The sequence below is a fragment of the Callithrix jacchus genome, chromosome 2 (assembly GCF_049354715.1).
Source record: "Callithrix jacchus isolate 240 chromosome 2, calJac240_pri, whole genome shotgun sequence".
Taxonomy (NCBI): Eukaryota; Metazoa; Chordata; class Mammalia; order Primates; family Cebidae; genus Callithrix; species Callithrix jacchus.
In genome coordinates, this window is record NC_133503.1 from 190,628,775 (window position 1) to 190,650,573 (window position 21,799).

The window sequence follows — 21,799 nt, forward strand, 5'->3', positions numbered from 1 at the left end:
AAAAATATACCTCCATATAATCAATAAGTTAATTAAATAATGTTCAACTATGACAAACAATCCTATAAAGTTTCAGATCCATGAAAATACATTTATATATATATATATATTTATGATATATATATATATTCTTTATTTTACACAGTAACTGGTCTTGTTAAGCAGTATGAAAAACATCTTGCAAACAGAATCATACAGCTTTACAAATTTGTTATTTAAGGGAAAATTATTGCTAATTCTGGAATCAGTCATCCCTATATTCATGCTTGTTTATATTTTCACATATTGAGTAGTCATCAGTTAAAAACAGTTACATACTTTGATGTGGAATTCCAGTATCTCCTAAGCATTCAAAAAAGTTATTTTTTCCCATCCCAAGACAAGCTTAGATGGAATTAAAATTGTCTTTCTTTAGTCTCACTAAAATAAGAGAAACTCATCTGATTGAGAACAACAAATATTTCCATCCAACACCCATTTGCAGTAAAGTCCTGGGAAAATTAATGTTAATGCCCCCTGATCCCGGCTGCTCTTCCCTCCCAGAGGTGGAGCCAATTCCTCCACCAGCTTATTCTGGAGGTCTCCTGTGCCCTAGAGAGGGCCCTGGGGACTTTCACCTGACTCCCCCTTTGGTGGAAATGACTTTGGTTCAAGACCATGAAGACATTCAAAAAATTTAATTCACCAGAGTGGCTCTGAATTCATAGTTTCTTGGGGACTTTTCAGCGATAATGTTCTAAGTTGAGCCCAGAAGCCACCCATAATTACCACTTTATTTTTGAGATAAACACGATTTTTCCTGATCCATTTGGTCGCCTAACTCCCTCTTAGGTTGTACTTCTCCACTGAGGATCTTTTAAGCCCAGAAGAAATACTCAGATTAGAAGGGTGTTATAAAAAGATAGCGTGAAAAGAAAAAGGAATCCAGGTATCAAGTGGGGAATTAAAGTTGCCTGCTATGAAAAAAGTCAGTCTTGGAGATTTTCAAGTTCTGGGGGTGGATGGTGGTACGGGCTGCACAACAATGTGAATATGTTTAATGCCACCGTCACTTAAAAATTGTTAAAATACAAATTTTATGTTACGCACATTTTACCACAGTAAAAGTCAGCCTCGTACTAATATTCATATAACCCCTCAGTATGGACATGTTAAGTCCAAAATTTAAGAGAGAAACTTATCCTAAAATCAGAAAAGGACAAGAGCATTATGTTTTCAACTTTGCTATAGTTCTCTCACCATTTAAAACATATAAGGTTAGAAAGACATTTAGATGTTGGCATCACACAGGAAGCTCACGTCAAATTTACTGTTGACATTTAAATATGGTTCTAATTAATACGAAGCTCCTTCTGGCTACTTGTTATATTCATTACACAACTGAATAAAAACAAAGCAACACCTCATACCTCCTCCCTATAAACCTGTTTTGATAACTTCCCCAAATATAGCAACTATCTAAATGTCCTTACTTTTTACTTTTACTGGATTGAAATCTTTTTCGCCACTTGGTTCTCTAAAGAATTCTGCGCCCTCGCCACCCTGCCCCACAACACAACATGAAGGGTTGACTGAGGTCACAGAGCTACAGGCTGCCAATCCTGGTGAAAACATTTTTCCTTTCAGTCCTGGACTGATGTGGAAATAATTATATTGGTAAGGAGATCCAAGGTGAGTAGTAATGCACAAATGCCTGGTAGGCTCCTGGACAGCTCAAGTGGAGCCAAAACTTTGGAGCAGCAATTCTATAAGCATCAGCCACAGCAGGCATGGCAGGCTGTCACCAGAAAGGGTGGTGTTCATGCTTTCTTAGTTATAGTACTACATCCGGGGACTATCTTCTAACACTGTCAATTCAGTGTCAGGGGTTATGCAAAACCATAGGTGTTTCCAAACAGGAAGGGACAGTAGAGGTCAATTAAGAACTCTTTGTGGAGAGAACTAGAGGACGCCACACTTTCAGACAAATTCTGGTTGCTCATGGAGCAGAAGATCCACAGTGGAGGAACCACACGGGTTGCCAGCGCAACTCTTGTGGCCTGCACAGCGGTTTCGCTGGCACCTCGGCGCAGCAGCTCTCGGAGCAGAGTAAACAGGACTGGCTCCCCTTCTGACAGAGGCTTGGAGGACCCACATGGGCCGCCAGTGCGACTCTTGTGGCCGGCGCCTCGGCGCAGCAGCTCTCGGAGCAGAGTAAACAGGACTGGCTCCCCTTCTGACAGAGGCTTGGAGGACCCACATGGGCCGCCAGTGCGACTCTTGTGGCCGGCGCAGCAGCTTCGCCGCCACCTCGGCGAGGCAGCTCTCGGAGCAGAGTAAACAGGGCCAGTTCCCCTTCTGACTGAGGTTTGGAGGATCCACACGGGTCCCCAGCACGACTCCTGAGACCGGTGCAGCAGCTGTGATGGCACCTCAGCACGGCAGAGTAAATGAGACTGGTTCCCCTTCTGAGCAAGGTTTGGAGCCCGGGGAAGGCAGAGTCACCCATTACGGACACAAGAAGGAAGCCAGACAGGAGAATACTGGGCAGAAAAGCACCATCAGTCTTAATGCCGCCGTTCTGGCCCTGGGAACAAACAACTTGGACGTCCAATCAAGAGACCTAATCTGAAAGTTGGTAATTTCAAAGACGACAGGAGGATAAATTTACAATGATGGGAAGAAACCAGCGTAAGAAGGCTGAGAATACTCAAAATCGGAACTCCTCTCCCTCTAAAGATGATCACAGTTCCACATCAACAATGGAACAAGGCTTGACAGAGAACGAGCGCATCCCAACGACAGAATCACTCTTCAAGAAATGGATAATAAGAAACTTCTGTGAGTTAAAAGAACATGTTGTAGCCCAACGTAAAGAAACTAGGAACTTTGAAAAAAGGTTTGACGAAATCCTATTGAGAATAGACAACTTAGAGAGGAATATAAGTGAATTAATGGAACTGAAGAATACAATACAGGAACTCCGAGAAGTATGCACAGGTTTAAACACTCGAATTGTTCAAGCAGAAGAAAGGATAACAGAGGTCAAAGTCCAACTTAATGAAAGAAAACAAGAAGACAAGATTAGAGATAAAAGGATAAAAAGGAATGAGCAGTCTCCAAGAAATGTGGGACTATGTGAAAAGACCAAATTTACGTTTGATAGGTGTACCTGAATGCGAAGGAGAGAATGAATCCAAGCTGGAAAATACCCTTCAGGAAAATTTTCCTGAACTAGCAAAGCAGGTCAATATTCAACCCCAGGCAATACAGAGAACACCACAAAGATATTCCTCAAGAAGAGCAACCCCAAGGCACATAATCGTTAGATTCACCAGGGTTGAAACGAAGGAGAAAATACTAAGGGCAGCCAGAGAGAAAGGTCAGGTTACCCACAAAGGCAAGCCTATCAGACTTACAGCAGATCTCTCAGCAGAAACTCTACAAGCCAGAAGAGAGTGGGGGTCAATATTCAACATCCTCAAAGAACAGAACCTTCAGCCCAGAATTTCATATCCAGCCAAACTAAGCTTCACAACTGAAGGAAAAATAAAATCTTTTATGAACAAGCAAGTACTCAGAGATTTTATTACCACCAGGCCTGCTTTACAAGAGCTTCTGAAAGAGGCATTACACACAGAAAGAAACAACCAGTATTAGCCTTACTAAAAATATACCAAAAAGTAAAGAGCACCAACATAAAGAAGAATTTTCATCAACGAAATAAAGCAATATTTCCGTTCACCCTCCCTCACTCTCTTCCTCTTTCTTTCTCTCCTTTACTCATTTTTTTTTTCTTTCCTTCTCTCAAAAAAAGAAATCAACTTGTAAACCTCTAGATCCAGGTCTGCAATGTCTCTCTCATTGCTTGCATTCCTTCCTTCCCTTCCCTCCCTCCCTCCCCCACTTCCTCCCTTCCTTCCTTCCTTCATCCCTTCCTTCCTCCCTCCCTTCCTCCTTCCCTCCCTTCCTGCCTTCCTCCCTTCCTCCTTAAAAAGAAAAAAAAAAAAAGAACTCTTTGTGTAGCTGAGCCCATTAATCTTCAACCGGAAAACAAAATGACAGTGGGAACAAGCTACTATCAGACAGGGTTCATGTAGCACACACGACTGATCATCCCCATTGCAAAAGAGTATGAATGTTAATTTCAGACGTGACAGCATTTAACACACACCTTTTTAATTTATTGCAGAAATAATATGAACATCTGGGAAAAATGATAGTGCTAAATATCTCGTGAAATAAGTCATTCTTAGGGATTTGCGACTTTGAAGTAATATATAATCAGCAAAAGTTTTAAAATTATGTTTATGTACTAAAACTCAGACTAGCAAAGTACCTCCAAAATAAAGATTATCAAATTAAACTAGAAAAGTATTTCCAAAATAAAGATGACCATAAACTAGTCTGGAAATACTAGTTTTCTGTTGCTATAACACATTACCGCAAACAGTGGCTTAAACACAAATCTATTACCTTACAGTTCTGCAGATTAGAGGTCCAACACGGGCTTCACTGGGCTAAAATCAGGTGTTGGCAGGGTTATGTTCCTTCTGGAGGCTCTGGGGAAGTTTCTGTTTTCTTGCCAGTCTCAATTCTAGAGGCTGCCTGCACTCCCTAGCTCATGGCCCCTTCCTCCATCTTCAAAGCCAGCAATGGTGCGTTTCACATTTCCCTCTGACTCTGACACTCTTCCAATTCCCTCTTCCACTTTTAAGGATCATTCTGACTACACTGGGCCCACCTGGAGAATCCAGAAAAATCTCCCTATTTCAACATCAGTGACTTGATTAGCACCTCAGTTCCACCTGCAACCTTAATTCTCCTTTCCCTTTTAACCCATTTAGCCCTGCAAAGGCTCTAAGGATTCAGAAACAGACATCTTTGGGGAGCATAGGGCATTATTCTGCCTACCATAATGAGATTCCACACATTAAATATACCACAGTTTAATATTTCTGTGATAGTTCAATAACTGTCATTTGCTTTAATCTACAGAATTTATCTTTTTTTCTGTCTAAATAAAACTATTAAGCTGGCCAGAGAAAACAGTAACAAAAAAAATGTAAAGGGATATAAAACAAACTGTACAGTATTATAAAGTAGTGGTTATTTCTCTGTATGTCTACATGTATATATGTATATATAAAACTATACACAGATACGTGTGTATAAACATACATGTGTGTGTGTGTATATATATACATACACACAATTTTAAAGTTAATCAAATGGTTATCAAAAATTAATATACAATGAAGATTCCTGGGAAGGTAATGCTTATAAAATAAGGCCATGTTTATAAAAATCCCCCAAATCAGTCCAAGATAAGATTTTTTAATGAAGAACTTAAAGGTTAAAGAGATTCTTTCTCTCCAGGGTAGCCATTTTTCCCTACTTGTTTTCTTTTTGCTTTTTCCTGTTGTTGTCTGTGTTAAACTTCTTTGTGCTCTTAAAGGCCCTCCATCATGTGAAGTGACCACGCCCCTAATGAACAAAGTCAAGCCACCAACACGCAAATACATCAGTGCAGCTGCTTCGGAGGAAATCACTGAAAAATAAAGGAAAACCAACCATGTATTGCTACATCCAGTGTACCTGTAGTCTTAGGAAAAGGTCCTAATTCCTTCCATGCTAAAATGCTAGCTTTGGTTTCAGAGAGATACTTTATATGCAACTGTGACCACTGTCACTACTGCTGTTCGGCCCCCAGCCAACTTAAAAGACTGGAATGTGGTAGTGGCGGTCGTTCTCAGTCAGCAGGGAGATCTCTGGCCAGTCCCTGAGAGGCTCCTCTGGATAGCAGACTTCAAAGTCTCTGGAGTTAAACTTGAACAGTCTGAACACTTTTATCTTTACTTCAAGGGAGTATCCAAGTATAAACATATCAATCTGTGGATGAGATGAAAGACAGGTCACAGATACACACTTTCAAATTCCTGCTTCCCACCACAGTGGGGGGAAGTATTCCTCTGCAGTTTATGAAATAATCCGCTTGTTGACAAACCCACCCACACACCACTGAGTGGGCACAGAGTTCAGAACAAACTCATTGTGTGGAAGGAAGGGGATGAGCATAGGAACAACTCTGTAGACTAGCAAGTAAAAATCACAGGAAAAAAGCCTCCTGAAGAAAAGTTATAGTAAAAAAACAGAGGAACACTCGGGATACAAACTACATTGTTTTCTAACAAGTTTTATATCATTTTATATCCATTTGTTTTAAAATGTCAGATAATTACCTCTAGGAAAGCAAAACAAAAGAGAAACAGTTTTCTATAGGTATAAAAGCATTTCCTGGTTTTAGAAAGTTTCAATTAATTTATATTTATCTGCAACAGGTAACCAAATGCTTTCCTAAAGTTATCTCATTTTCCAACTGGACTTTTTCCTGGTGAACGTTTATGTGGAGAGAACCTGTTAGCATCTGGGAAGCAGCGCGAGAGGTCAGAAAGGCCCCCAGAACTGGTGCTCTCTGGCCAGAGGTCTGGGGAGACACAAAGCAGCCAGCCAGCACACAGCAATGAGGTTTATTAGTCTTCCTCATTTGAGGGGCAAAATATCAATCAACCACCTCTGTGTGGCTGCTTATATCACCACTGAAAGTCAACCCCAGACATCTGTGTTCAAACAGTGCCACAGCATCCTTAATCAAACACAAGCAGTTCTTCCTCCCTAGTTACCTGCTCTAGTCCACACGTGTCGCCTATGGAATTCAGGTGATTCATCATGAAGCTCAAAGGATCAGAGGATGTCTCCCTGGAAAACAGGAGTCTAAAAAGACTGGGAATGACCTTTTTCATCTTCATTTGCTCATAAACCTCAGTGACTTGATAGAGCATGATGAACTTTAAAGCTTCATAAAGTTTATATTCCAGAATGGCATCTGAAAAAAGGGTGTTGCACATACTTCCTCTCTTGTGATAATCTCTAATTCCATTAAATTCAGTCCACTAAAAACATAGATGTAAAAGTGAAATTCAGAAGGATAAAGGTGAAGGCATACACCATTCCATAACTTTTAAAGTATTTATAAAATAAACCAAAGATTAATAGAAAAAAGTAGAACTTTAACTTTTCACTTTATATCTTTTGCCACTGTTTGATTCTTTTTAACCATAAAGTATACTGCAATAGATGGAACATGTCTCCCCCAACTTCCTATGTTGAAACCCTAATCCCAATGTGACGGTATTAGAGGGTGTGTCCTTTGGAAGGTGATTAGGTCCTGACAGTGGAGCCCTCATTAATGAACTTGGTACTCTTATAAGAAGAGGACAAAGAGCTAGCTAGTTCTTCCATTATGTGAAGACACACCAAGAAGACAGCTGTCTGTAAAACAGGAAGAGGGCTCCAAAAACTCCACCGTGCTGGCACCCTGATCTCTGACTTCCAGTCTCCAGAACTGTGAAAAATCAATATGATTTAAGCCACCCAATTTATGGTATTTTGTTATAGAAGCCTAAGCTGACCATAAAACATTTACGGTAATAAATTCGTTTACATAAAATATTGTTTTCAAAAAGTACAACCCAAAACACAAAGCAAGACAGTTTTCCAAAACTGCTTAGGATGGATGGATTATACAAAGGATATTCCAGAGAAGAAAAGTGCTAGTGTGCTTTAACATTCACTGTGTATCCTGCACAGTTTAAAGCACTCTGTGTATTAAGTCATTGAATCCTCACAATAATCGTACAGGGTATACACTATTGATGTTTCTCTTTTATACATAAGAAAACTATGGACCAGAAAGGTTATTTCCCAAGGTAACCCAGCTAGTGGTAGGCTCAGGATTCATTCCGATCAGCCAAAATCTGTGTCATTATTAAAAGACAGGAAAACTCTTAATCAGATTACATTTGCACCATTACCACGTTGTCTGAATAGGGTGCATTCCAGAAGAGCATTTCTGAGCACTTTGCCTGGAACTTGCACCACATTCTTCTGGGGAAACAAAGGTTGACTGGTAAGGTTTGCAGGCCAGCCCATAAAAGCCCCCAGACCCTATAGGACCTAATTTTCATGTAGAACAATGTTGCTCACTCCCTTCTTGAAGGAGAAGGAAGAATAAGGAGGGAAATCATCAGTTACTAGAAGCATTTCTGCTTGCACTTCTTACTCTCCTAACATAAGGTGATGTGCCCAACATTAAAGAAAACTGGCTATATCTGGGATATGTCCTTCTATACCTAGTTTTTTTTTATTTCCCCCGCAAACACTTACCTGTGTTTTCAATAATTCCACACATTTCCGTAATTTTCCAAACACATTTGAACCTGTGTACTTCTCAGGACCAAAACTGTATTGCTGAATCCAATTACAACCTTGTGAAAACAGCAGTTTTTCAGGAAGCTTATAAAGGAAGTAGACACCATGATTAGCATATGAAGGTTTATTACACACAATTTGGTGTATAGCACAACCACAACCTTCTCTCTCTCTCTCTCTCTCTCTTTTTTTTCTACCATGGAGTCTTACTCTGTTGCCCAGGCTGGAGTGCAGTGCTGCAACCTCCTTCTTCCAGGTTCAAGCAATACTTGTGCCTCAGCCACCTAAGTAGGTAGGACTACAGGAGTGAGCCACCACGCCTGGCTAATTTTTTGTAGTTTTAGTAGAGATGGGGTTGCACCTTGTTGGTCAGGCTAGTCTCGCACTCCTTACCTCAGCAATCTTCCTGCCTTGGCCTCCCAAAGTGCTGAAATTACAGGCGTGAGCCACCGCACCTGGCCCGACCTTATCTCATTTAGCAATCTTTATTTAGAAAGACTATAGCAATGGTTAAATAAAAAGTGTATTGCCTTCTTTTAGATTTGTGACTTAGCTTATTTTACATCATTTTCTTACAATTTCATAAGTGATGAAAACATAGAATTATGACCATAGAAACAATCTTTTTGATAAAATATTTACCAAACTTACTATATGTAGCCCTTTATAAATTATTATTATTATCTTTTGAGATGGAGTCTCACTCTGTCACCAGGCTGGAGTGCAATGGTGCGATGTCGGCTCACTGCAACCTCCGCCTTCCAGGTTAAAGCAATTCTCCTGCCTCAGCCTCCTGAGTAGCTGGGACTGCAGGCATGCTAATTTTTGTAGTTTTAATAGAGATGGTGTTTCACCATGTTAGCTAGGATGGCCTTGATCTTCCGACCTCATGATCCCTCCCAAAGTGCTGGGATTACAGGTGTGAGCCACCGCACCCGGCCTAGAAATAAATGTTAACCAAATGATGTTAAGGCAATATAGTGTATCAGGGAACAGGTGGATTTTAGAATGATGCACTCTGTGGTTCAAACCTAGCTGTCACTCACCAGCTGAGAGATTACTTAACCAGCATGGATTATTTAACTATTTAGCCTCATCCCCCATTGTAACATATGGATAATACTGAACATTTTATATAGGGCTCTTGTTAGGATTAAATAAGATTATGGTGTATGTAAGAATCTAACCCATCATAGGTATCCAGTACATTTTCCCACCCTACTCAGTTTATTGAGCCTGGGAATCTCCACTCTTGGTGGTTTATTTTGTTTTCTTTTTTAAAGACAAGGTCTCACTTAATATGGGTTGGCTGTGTCCCCACCCAAATCTCATGAATTCCCATGTATTGTGGGAGGGATCTGGTGGGAGGTAACTGAATCATGGGGCAAGTCTTTTTCCTGTGCTGGTCTTGTGACAGTAAGTAAGTCTCACAAGATCTCATGGTTTTAAAAAGAGGAGTTTCCATGCACAAGCTCTCTCTTTTTGTCTGCCACCAGCCACATAAAATGTGACTTGCTCCTCTGACTTCTTCAGCAATTGTGAGGCTTCCCCAGCCACGTGGAACTGTAAGTCCAATTAAACCTCTTTCTTTTGTAAATTGCCCACTCTTAGGTATGTCTCTATCAGCAGCATGAAAACAGACTAATACAGTAAACTGGTACCAGGACTGGGGTGCTGCTGAAAAGATACCCGAAACCGTGGAAACAACTTTGAAACTGGGTAACAAGCAGAGATTGGAACAATTTGGAGTGCTCAGAAGACAGGAAAATGTGGAAAAGTTTACAACTCCCTAGAGATTTGTTGAATGGCTTTGACCAAAATACTGATAATGAGATAGATAATGAAATGCCCGCTGAGGTAGTTTCAGGTGGATATGAGGAACTTGGAAACTGGAGCAATGGTGACTCTTGTTGTTTTAGCAAAGAGACTGGAGGCATTTTGCCCCTGCCCTAGAGATTTACGGAACTTTGAACTTGAGAGATATTTAGAGTATCTGGTGGAAGAAATTTCTAAGCAGCAAAGCATTCAAGACGTGACTTGGGTGCTGTTAATAGCATTCAGTTTTGAAAGGAAAACAGAGCATAAAAATTTGGAAATTTCGCAGCCCAATAATGCAATAGGAAAGAAAATCTCATTTTCTGAGGAGAAATTCAAGCTGGCTGTAGATATCTGCATAAATAAAAAGAAGCCAAATGTTAATCACCAAGGCAATGAAGAAAATGTCTCCAGGGCATGTCAGAAACCTTTACGGCAGCGCCCCCACCACCTCCACTCCTACCACAGGCCCAGAGACCTAGGAGAAAAAATGGTTTCATGGGCCAGGCCCAGGGTCCCTCTGCTGTGTACAATTTGGGGACTTGGTGCCCTGCATCCCAGCCACTCCAGTCATGACTAAAAGGGGCCAAGCAAGGTATATTTCGGGCCAAGCCTTCAGAGAGCGCAAGCCCCAAGCCTTGGCAGCTTCCACGTGATGTTGGGCCTGTGGGTATACAGAAATCAAGAACTGAGTGTTGGGAACCTCCACCTAGAGCTTTAAGACAGAAATGCCTTGATGTCCAAGCAAAAGTTTGCTGCAGGGATAAGGCACTCATGGAGACCCTCCGCTAGGGCAGTGAGGAAGGGAAATGTGGGGTGGGAGACCCCATACAGAGTCCCTACTGGGTCACTGCCTAGTGAAGCTGTGAGAAGAGGGCTACTGTCCTCCAGACCCCAGAATGGTAGATCCACCAACAGCTTGCACTGTGCAACTGGATAAGCCACAGGCACTTGACACCAGCCTGTAAAAGCAGACAGAAGAGAGGCTGCACCCTGCAAAGCCACAGGGGCGGAACTGCCCGAGACCATGGGAACCTACCTTTTGCATCAGTGTGACTGGGATGTGAGACATGGAATCAAAGGAGATCATTTTGGAGCTTTAAGATTTAACTGCCCCACTGGATTTTGGACATGCATGGCCTGTAGTCCCTTTGTTTTGGCCAATTTCTCTCATTTGGAATGGCTATATTTACCCAGTGTCTGTACCCCCACTGTATCTAGGAAGTAACTAAACCGCTTTTGATTATAGGCTGATAGGTGGAAGGGACTTTCCTTGCCTCAGATGAGACTTTAGACTGTGAACTTTTGAGTTAATACTGAAATAAGACTTTGGGGGACTATAGGGAAGGCATGACTGGTTTTGAAATGTGAAGATCTGAGATTTGGGAGGGGCCAGGGGTGGAATAATGTGGTTTGGATGTGTCCCCACCCAAATCTCACCTTTATTGTCTTTATCAGCAGCATGAAAGCAGACTAATATACACTCTGTCACCCAGGTTGGAGTGCAGTGGTGCAATCACAGCTCAATGTAATCTCAAACTCCTAGGATCAAGCAATCCTCCCATCATAGTCTCCCAAGTCACTATGACTACAGGCATGTACCACCATGTCTGGCTAGATTTCGTTTTTAGCAAGATAGAGTCTCACTCTGTTGCCTAGGCTGGACTTGAACTACTGGCCTCCAGAGATACTCCTACCTTGGCCTCCCAAAGTGCTGGGATTACAGGCATAAGCCATAGCACCTGGCCTCTGTTGTATCTTTACATCTTTGTCCTCAGCAATTAGCAACTGGGCTAGCATGCTGTATATACTTGACAAGCATTTGCTAGATGAAATGGAACTAACAAATAAGTTTAAATAAAAGATGTTAAAATTGAACACATACACACACTCTCTCCCTCTCTCTCTCTCTCTCCCCCGCTATATATAGATAGATAGACAGATATAGATATAGATGTAAGTGAGGTATATAAAATAATCTCATATTTAGATATAAAAATCTTTATATCTTTAAATATATAATCTTTACATCTTAGATATAAATAGAAATAATCTTTAAATCTTAGATATAAAAATAAGAAATAATCTTTAAATCTTAGATATAAAAATAATATCTTATATTTCTATATAAGAGATATAGAAATACATATATATTTCTTTGCTCTTCTATCCTTAAATGTACTTCCTAGATTAGACATTTAATATAAAAACTGGCCAGCATTTAAAATAAAAACTGGCCAGGCATGGTGGCTCATGCTTGCAAACTCAGCACTTTGGGAGGCAAGGTGGGTGGATAACAAGGTCAGGAGTTCAAGACCAGCCTGGCCAACATGGTGAAACCTCGTCTCTACTAAAAATACAAAAATTAGCCAGGCATGGTGGCATGTGCCTGTAATCCCAGCTACTCAAGACGCTGAGGCAGAATTGCTTAAACTTGGAAAGTGGAAGTTGCAGTGAGCCAAGATCGTGCACTTCAGTCTGGGCAACAAGAGCGAGACTCTGTCTCAAAAAATAAATAAATAAAACAAAATAAAAACTCAGTTTACTTATCAAGAATGTGCTGCTTGACATTGTTAAGAAAATCAGAAAATAAGCCACAGACTGGAGAAAATATCTGTAAATCATTTATCTGATAAAGCACTGTAGTCAGAATATATAAAGAACTCTCAAGACTCAATAATTTAAAAAAAAAAACAATAAAAATGGGCAAAATATTTGAATATACATTTCTCCAAGAAGATCACAGAGATGACAAGCAAGCACATGAAAAATGCTCAACATCATTACTCATTGGGGAATGCACACTAAAAGAATAATGATACCAATTCACACTTATTATAATGGCTAAAAACCAAAAAACCTGACATTATCAAGTGCTGGTGAGAATGTGGAGCAACTGAAACACTGCTTATATGTTGTTGGTGGGAATGTAAAATGGCTGGGCCACTTTGGAAAGCAAGTTGGCAGTTTCTTATGAAGTTAAACATGCACCTAGCATACAGGCAGGCAATCTCACTCCAATTACCCCTCAATATGAAAACTATTGTTCATACAAAATCCTGTACGAGAATATTTATAACAGTTGCCCCAAATTAAAAACAATCTAGATGTCCTTCAACTGGTGAATGGATAAACAAACTATAGTACATTCATGTAAAGGAATACCATTCAACAATAAAAAAGGATGAACTACAAATTCACAAATTCATGGATGAATTGGAAATGCATTAGGCTAAGTGAAAGAAACCAGATTCAAAAAGCTACATATTGAATGATTCCATTTATATGAAATTCTGGAAATGGCAAAATGTAGGGACAGAAAACAGATCAGTGGTTTCCAGAGGCTGGGGTAGGAGGAGGATGGACTATCAAAGTATACAAGAGAATCTTTGGGGTGGTTGCAAACTATGCATTTATTAAAACTCACACTAACTGTAGCGTGAAAAAGCAAATTTTGCTTGATCACCTCACTTATAAAAGAACAGATGCCCCTAAAGAAAAGATGGTGGCATTAAAAACAAACACAGAGAATGACTATCTTCTGAGATGGTTTATTTACAACTGACACAAGAGACAGAGGACTGGATTACATAACCTCTTAAGACTCCTCTGGCCAGACGCGATGGCTCACATCTATAATCCCAGAATTCTGAGCCCAGAAGTTCAAGACCAACCTGGGCAACAAGGCAAAACCCTGTCACTACAAAAAAAAAAAAGCAAAAATTAACTAGGTGTGGTGGCATGCACCTGTGGTCCCAGCTACTCAGGAGGCTGAGATGGGAGAATCACTTGCGCCAAGGGGGTCAAGGCTGCAGTGAGCCATGATCACCCCACTGCACTCAAGCCTGGGTGACATGAGACTCTGTCTCATAAAAAAAAAAAAAAAATTCCTTCAATTTCATGGTCCCCTGAGCACAAAGCTCCCAAAGACTAGGAGCCATTGAGTTGCAGCTATTGTCAACATGACATTTCCCACATTTCTAGTGGGAAGACATACCTTAACAATGTCCTTTTCTTTCATCCATGATGGAAAAGAGATGCCCTGGCTGAATATCTGAAATAACACTGATCTGAGAGCATCATAGTTATCTCTCTTTACTTGTCGAACACATTTAATATGATGCCGCCAAAATAGTTCCTCATAAGCCTATTAGCACAAAAAGAGAAAGTTATTTGTTAATTCCACTGGACAAGAGAATAAAGAAAGTGAATTCACCATATTTTCAGTGAGGTGTTCCTCCCAACTAAAGTGGACAACAGAAACAATGATAAATTATGAATATGACCACATGTAATTTTAAAGTGGCTCTCATTTGTACAGGTATGCAACTTGCTATTTTAGATGATAAATCTTGGAAGCCCAGAGCCAGGGAAGGTCACCTTGGGCAGATAAGAGATGTGACCTAATCACAGGGAAAAACTCTGCGTACTTTTAGGATGATCCTAAGTACTTTACATGTACTCTCTCCACCATTTTTGCTTTTACTAGTGACAAGATTGGGCAGCACTGCTGGGGCTAATTACCAAGATTGGTCCAATGAAGATTCTAAAAATTCTCAAAATATTTTACATCAGGGTGCCTGATCTTTTCAAAGACAGTCTCTGCTGCACATGCAGATGTTTAATAGGCCTGGCCAGGAGAGAGCTGAAAGAGCACAATGCCTGAGTTTCCCAGAATTACAGACCTCCTCAACCTGAGTCCTTGAGGACACGAGCTCCAGGTTCAAGGCCCAAAGCCAAGGTCTAGCAGCTGTTTGGCTTTTGAGTTAGAGCCACAGTTGTTACTTGATTCACATTTTGGTACTGGCAGATCTCTGTATTTAGGAAAGCAGAAGGGAATGTTTGTTTCCTGGTTTTGACAGACAAGTTCTATTTCTCCCATACCCTCTAAGAACAGACACACCTTCCTCATCAGCTTGGTACGGGGTGTCTCTCCTTTCCATTCTCTTGCACAGTAACTGAGTAAATCAACTTCTGCCTCCACACTGAGGTTTCCTGGACCAAATAAAAAATAAAAAGCAGTCAATTTCCCTTTCTTCTCCTTTCTTGAACCCTCTCTGTACCTTAAAGAAATATATGAATGAAAATACTTACTTTTGAATTTTCTCTGCAGATATCCAATCCACCTGAAAGATAAAGGGAACAATAATATCAGAATTCTGCTTTGAAAAGCAAGGATATATTTGAAATTCAAAGATAATACAGTGACCTACCATTTCAGCTTGTGCCCTGAATATAAATGTAGCCTCCTGAAGTAGCAGACGGCAGCCACCAGAAATGAAACTGCCAACATAACAAAGCCTTTTGCCATTCTCCAGATAGTGTCTAAGGCTTGGCTTGTAGCTAGCGTCCAGGAGTGAACTTGGTCACTTCCTATGGAAATTAAAAAAAAAGAAAAGAAAAAGCACATCACAATTATACAAGTTTGCTTTAAAAGAAAAAAAATGCAGAGAGATTGCGTAATTTTACCTGCAAAATATCTATCACTTATTTACATATTTTTAAAGTATTCCAAAATTCAATCCAAAAATTAAAGAAATGCCTGGTTCTCCCGTAATCGACATCATATATAAGAACATCTTTCTTCCACAAAAATCTCAGGAAACTTACAATCATGGCAGAAAGGGAAGGAAACACATCCTTCTTCACAGGGCAGCAGGGAGAAGAAGTGCCAAGCAAAAAGGAGGAAAAGCCCCTTATAAAACCATCAGATCGCTTGAGAACTCACTATCATAAGAACAAGATGAGGGTAACCACCCCCATGATTTAATTACCCCCTACTGGGCTCCTCCCATGACACATGGAGATTATGGGAACTATAATCCAAGATGAGATTTGCATGGGGACACAGTCAAACCATATCAGCCTCCAACATCCATTTCTGCCCATTTATATATTTTTGAATCATTATAGGCCATAACATATGACATCACTTTAGCAGCACAGAGCAAGTAACTCTGACAGCAGTTACACAGATATCATTGCCAGAAAGTAGACCACTTAAAAGGAGTCATGAGATTGATTTAGTGAGGCTGCATATGATATATACTATGATTCCTGATTTGACAAGAGATAAAACTAACAGGCCTAGAGAGTTCAAACAGTACACTTATAATATTTTGCTATGTCCAGAAGATTCCTAATTATATTAGTTTGAGCACATAAAATGCTGAAATACAAATGAGAAAGAGGACTTTGAATAATGACCAAACCTCTGAGGTTCATTGCAAAATAATTTCCTCCACAGCACATAATTTAGTAAAATTCCAGTGATTAACTATAGTAAAAGACTCATCAATGTAGAATCTAAAATTTTAGCATTTTTTATCTGGATATTTGATGTGATATTTACACTCTCAATAAAGAAATAATTTGCCAGCAAATAAAGAAAAAAGAACTAGCAATTTAAAAAATACATTCATAATTACTTAAAAGGATATTTTCAAAAACAAGTGCTTATCTATTTAGAACAGTTGACTAGCTATTCAAATCATGATATATTTATTCCCACCTAGACATTTAGTAAAATTTTTTATGAAAGCTTAAAAGGGTAATGCTATGCTGCCTTTACATCTATAATTTGGATTTTTATTAATTCAGTTTGATTTTCCAACTTTAAAAATTCTGACACATGCAAATATTTTTAGTGAATCTTTAAGTTCATGGAAAAACTACAAAAAATTTTGTCCATGTAATACATACATTATTTTACTGTAGGTACAAACATTTTTTAGAAAAATGGACAACATGATTTTAGTTTTTTCTTATCATAAAAATTGGACATCTTTTCATATCAGTACATATAAATCTCCATTAATCTTTTTAATAATACATAATATTTTAGTGTAAACTGTCCTATATGTAAGCATTGCCTTTTTTTGAGACAGGGTCTTGTGCTGTTGCCCAGGCTGGAGCATGGAGCACAGTGGCATGATCATAGCTCACCGCAACCTCAAACTCTTAGATTCAAGCGATCCTCCCGCCTCAGCCTAACACTGCGTTTTTGATAAACACTTGGATCATTTCCCATTTCTCACTTTTACAAACAATGCTGTGGCAAATATTCTTTTCTTACAAACAATGCTGTAGCAAATATTCTTTTCTAACAGTCCTCATAGCTTTTAAAAAGGGTAGTTTCAAGAAAAGAAAATTCTAGGTCACAGAGTGTGCACATTTTCAGTTTTGACAGACACTGCCACAGACTCCCATCACATATATGAGAGCACCTATTTCCCTAAATCCCGATGCTGGTAAGATTTCTCACTTTAGGCTCCATTTATGAGGAAAGTTCTCCTGTCTGTACTGGCTATTCACATCTCTTCTTCTCTGAAGGCCTTTTGAAAGCATCTGCCAATTTTCCACAGGGTGGTGCAGGTGGACAAGAAGGGTTTGCAGTCACCGAAGTGGGGATGGCTGCTGCCCCCTCCATGGATACATGCTCTCATCTGTCACAGACTCCATCCAACCTGCTGCAGTTACTACCCAGGAACCTACCAGTTGGCAGTTACCAACTAGCTTCTGCGAAATTTTGAGGTGTGATCCTGAAGCTGGGTCATCTCACCTGAGCACAGGGCCTCTCCTATAGCTCCTCAGCTTCCACAGGGACCCATTACAGATGATGGCTCTCCCCACCCACACATACTCTTCCTATCACATGCCCTTATCCTCAAACCTCAACCCCACCTACAATCCAAGAGATTGTGATAGGATCAACCTGTCAGGAAAAAACCTAGAACACACGTTTGCACTCCTGGTCTCCCTCTACCCAATGTGTCCATACTGTTTTGTCAAGTAACGCCAGGGAGCCTATTCATGGGGGTGCTGGTGGGGGTACCATAGAACCATCTGGAGGTGGGTGGAAGGGTACTCTGCAGGACTTTTGAAGTCACATGGAAGCATGCCATGGCCATATAGCCATGTATAGGATCTATGTAAGCCATTCACTGATAACATTAGAAAGGGGGCTTCTGCATCAAAGGAAAGGAAGTACAGTGTTTTAGTAGGAAAGAGTATGACTTCACCAACAGCTACAATTTAAGCTTTTATTATGTGCCAGCTCCCATTTTAAGTGTTTTACAGGAATTATTTCATTTAGTCCTGCGACCATGCCATGAGCAGGCAGTAAGAAGCCTCTGGAGTCTAACAGCATTGTTCCCATGCTGGCCCTACACATTGTAGCATGTGATATGGGGCAAATGACTTCCCCTTTCCAAGCCTCCATTTCTGAATCTAGACATGAAGACAGCACATAGCAGAGCCTGGTGCACAGTGAGTGCTCAGTGCATGGTCACTCTTACTGTCATCCCACTGCACCACAGCACAAGAAGCACAGCAGGATCCACCTCTCAGGGCTGCTATGAGACTGAAAGCAAATGTTGGGAAAGCACTTAGCACAATACCTCACACACACCATAAGTACTCAATAAACACTAACTGTTGTTTTTATTATTATTACTCTAGTAACCTTTATTTTGCAGAGAAAACTTCAAGGGGGGAAAAAATTAAATAATTGCCCAATGGGACTCAGCCAGTAAGTAGAAGAGCCAGAATTAAAACCAGGAGCAATGTGATATGCTCTGGTATGAATGTGTCTCCAGTGTGTCCCACAGGTTAGTTTCATGTGTTGCAAACTTAACCATAAAATTCACATGATGATTGGAGGTGGGGCCTTTGGGAATTAATTAGGATTAGATAAGGCCATCAGCATGGGGCTCCCATGATGGGACTGGTAGCTGACCTGCATGCTAATGCCCTCTCACCACATGATGCCCTCCACCATATTAGAATGCAGCAAGAAGACCCTCACCAGATCTGGTGCTTGCCGTGCTCTTGGACTCCCCAGCCCCAGAACTGTAAGAAATAAACTTGTTTTCCTTATAAATCACCCAATAGGTGGTATTCTGTTATAATAACAGAAAATGAACAAAGACAGGATGCCAGAGGTTGCCTCCTTTACCATTTGGCTGTCCTGCCTCTGAATTAGGGAACCTAGGAAATCTTCAAATTAATATTGCTACAGCAAGAAAATTAAGAATCTTTAAAATGAAAATGTTTAAAAATTTCTCCTTCCTGGGCCAATAATGATTACAACAAAAAATGATACAGAAGAAAACAATGTAATGAGATATCTTACAAAACAGTGTCATAACAGTTCTGATGACCTCCAGCATCAAATCTCATTTCCCCAAACACAACTGAGATAAGATAAAAGTGTGGACATCAGAAGAATCACAGGGGTCCTCCTTCCACCACCCTGCCAAGGGGAATTCTGGAGTCCCTGGCCCAGCTTCCCCACCTCATCCCTGGAGAGCGATGCCTGTGGAAGGGAGTCCTGATGCTTGGTGACTGGGACTCAGAGAAACAGGAAGGGAGAAAAAGTTCCACCTCCAATCACTCCACATTTAAAGAAAAAAAAGAACAAAAGGAGTGTGTTGGGAGGGGGCAAGTTTTGGCAAAAAGAATCTCCAGGCAGTCCATGTTGCAAGGGGAAGTGGAAAAGAGCAGTGTTACCAGAAATTATGGATTTGATTCTCTTAAATGTGAAGAAACACAAAAACATGACATTTCTTTTCAATACTTTTGGACTGAACCACTTGGGTGATGGCTGAAACAAGACCATATATACAGCACAATCCATGTCTGTTATATTGCAAACTGTATTACCTAAATCTCAAATATTCCTCTAGTCATCAGCATTAACGCATGCTGAGACCCCGACCCACACAAGCAGAAGTAATGCTTCAGCAGTGAACATGTCCTAGAGGAATTCCACTAGAACCTCCTAAAATCAACCGTGAGTATATCTGAAACTAAAATCTGATCTGTGATCACTCAAACTCTCTATGGCAGATGAAACTGTTGTCCAGAACCACAAAAAAAAAAAAAAAAAAAAAAAAAAAAGAGAGAGAGCACCATTTTTGGTGATAAAATTCTACTTAGATTTTTTTTTTCCATTCTCTACAATATACCAAAACTGAAGTAATTCAAACATTCAAACAGGAAACCAAATACACACACACACATACCCCAAAACCCTGAAAACAAAACTAAAAGACACTAAGGAGCCGGAAACCAAGTGATCATGCAGACAGCAGTTCTACCCCAGGAAACTGAGGCTCCTACTGTCCTGAACGTCACAGTCTCTCTATCTAATGGAAACGCAGCAGCATCTGATTTGCCTCAAACTTCCAGAGTCTTTACTATCTCTACTTCCTCATAGGTGGGCTGCATAGTCCTCAACCTCATCTACTTTCTTTCCTGATCTTATTCATAGTACATACAATATCAGTACCACCATGCTTTCTCTCTAAACACAGACTCTGCCACCTGCATCTAGCCCACTGATTTTCTCCTGAAGCAGAGGTGGTCTTTCAAGGGCTAGGAGGACATAAAGGCAATTTAATTTAGATGTCTGAGGATGCAGAGGAAGTGAAGAAACATACATACAGTGCAATCACCTGGCTAAAAGAAGTACTACATTCAATAAACACATCAGATATTTCTATCTGCTTCAATGCCCTATTATGGTTAGCAGAAGATGAAGATAATGGTGAAGAGAGGTTGATGGAATAGGAAGGAACTCAAGGGAGGTGTGAGAAAGGACACTCTCTGTGGCAAGACAGGTAGGAAGATGGGGGTGGGTAAGCAAGCAGAGGACACAGACACTTCTGAGGTGCTGGGGAAACTTCACACTTTTCTGAGCTGTGCCTCGGAACCCTTTGAAAAGGTGTGGTTTTGGGTCATTTGTAATCAAGGGCAGGAAGCACTTCACAGAGGAATAAACTGAAGCCAATGGAACAGGCAGACAAAGACAGGCTGGGAAGGCCTCCTCTCCCTCCCTTCCCCAGACTCCTCAACTCTTCCTCACACTTCTTCCCACCTGGGCTGGGTGCTGGGCAGGGAGGCAGTGAAGTGCAAGACACACTCCCTGCCCACAGGGAGCCCCTGGCCTGGGGACACAATATCCTCTTGTCAGCTGGTCAGGTGAGCACCTCCATTCCCCAGTAGAGCCCCTCTCTCAGAGGCTTTTAGTTTCTCCTTAGACCTCAGTGTGACTGCAGGGAAAGGCTGGGAGCCTTTAGTATGGAAACTGATTGCATAACTCTGATAAACTCAGCTCAAGAATAAAGCAAAATATTGTACATTAGTCTAAACAAATAAGCACTACACAAACAGAAGGAAAAACGCACAGAACAAATCCTGTTAAGCCATGAAGCTTTCTGAGTAATTTGGAGCACATGGAGATTCAAGAGATTTCTAGAAGTTAGCATAGCAGTGTGAAAGAGTAAGTTTAAATCGTCTCAGTTCTTGCAAAATCATAGATTAGTTGGTTGTTTTTATACCAGTTATGGGGAAAATATTCAGGAAAAAAAAAGCCTCTTAATAAATCCTTGAAATGATAAACTCAAAGGACCTTCTGAACTTTTGTATTTCAAGTATTAATTCTGCTCAATAAGAAATGACAGCCCTCCACTTGGTAGAATACCATAACCAACAACTACAAGATCAATATCACTGAGAAAGAGAACCACCAAGTGGGAGGATTTTATCTTGAAAGTCATGACCACTAAGACATTCAACGGTAGCCTGTCATGCAACCCACTTATACTGTCAGCACCATCCCCCCAGGATGGGACACGCTGCCCTCGAGGCTCCCACTAAACTGAAAGTATCAATAAATATGACAGAAAGCTGCTCCTGGCAAAACACTGAGAGGATTGTGTGTGTGTGTGCA

The 21,799-nt window shown here is 40.6% G+C and overlaps 1 protein-coding gene across 2 annotated transcripts in view; it reads right to left on the bottom strand.

Annotated features, from left to right (window-relative positions):
- Positions 1 to 4,141: 4,141 nt before the first annotated feature.
- OTULINL (OTU deubiquitinase with linear linkage specificity like) overlaps positions 4,142 to 21,799 on the bottom strand; it is a 29,751-nt gene continuing 12,093 nt past the window's right edge. For both annotated transcript variants that reach the window (XM_002745107.7, XM_054252324.2), the window contains 7 exons: positions 15,279 to 15,438; positions 15,160 to 15,191; positions 14,969 to 15,060; positions 14,063 to 14,212; positions 8,206 to 8,334; positions 6,663 to 6,932; positions 4,142 to 5,871 (listed from right to left, as the gene is read on the bottom strand). In XM_002745107.7, the coding sequence (XP_002745153.1) occupies positions 5,698 to 5,871; positions 6,663 to 6,932; positions 8,206 to 8,334; positions 14,063 to 14,212; positions 14,969 to 15,060; positions 15,160 to 15,191; positions 15,279 to 15,438 (1,007 nt within the window). In that variant the 3' untranslated portion in view covers positions 4,142 to 5,697. The remainder of the gene's footprint in view (positions 5,872 to 6,662; positions 6,933 to 8,205; positions 8,335 to 14,062; positions 14,213 to 14,968; positions 15,061 to 15,159; positions 15,192 to 15,278; positions 15,439 to 21,799) is intronic.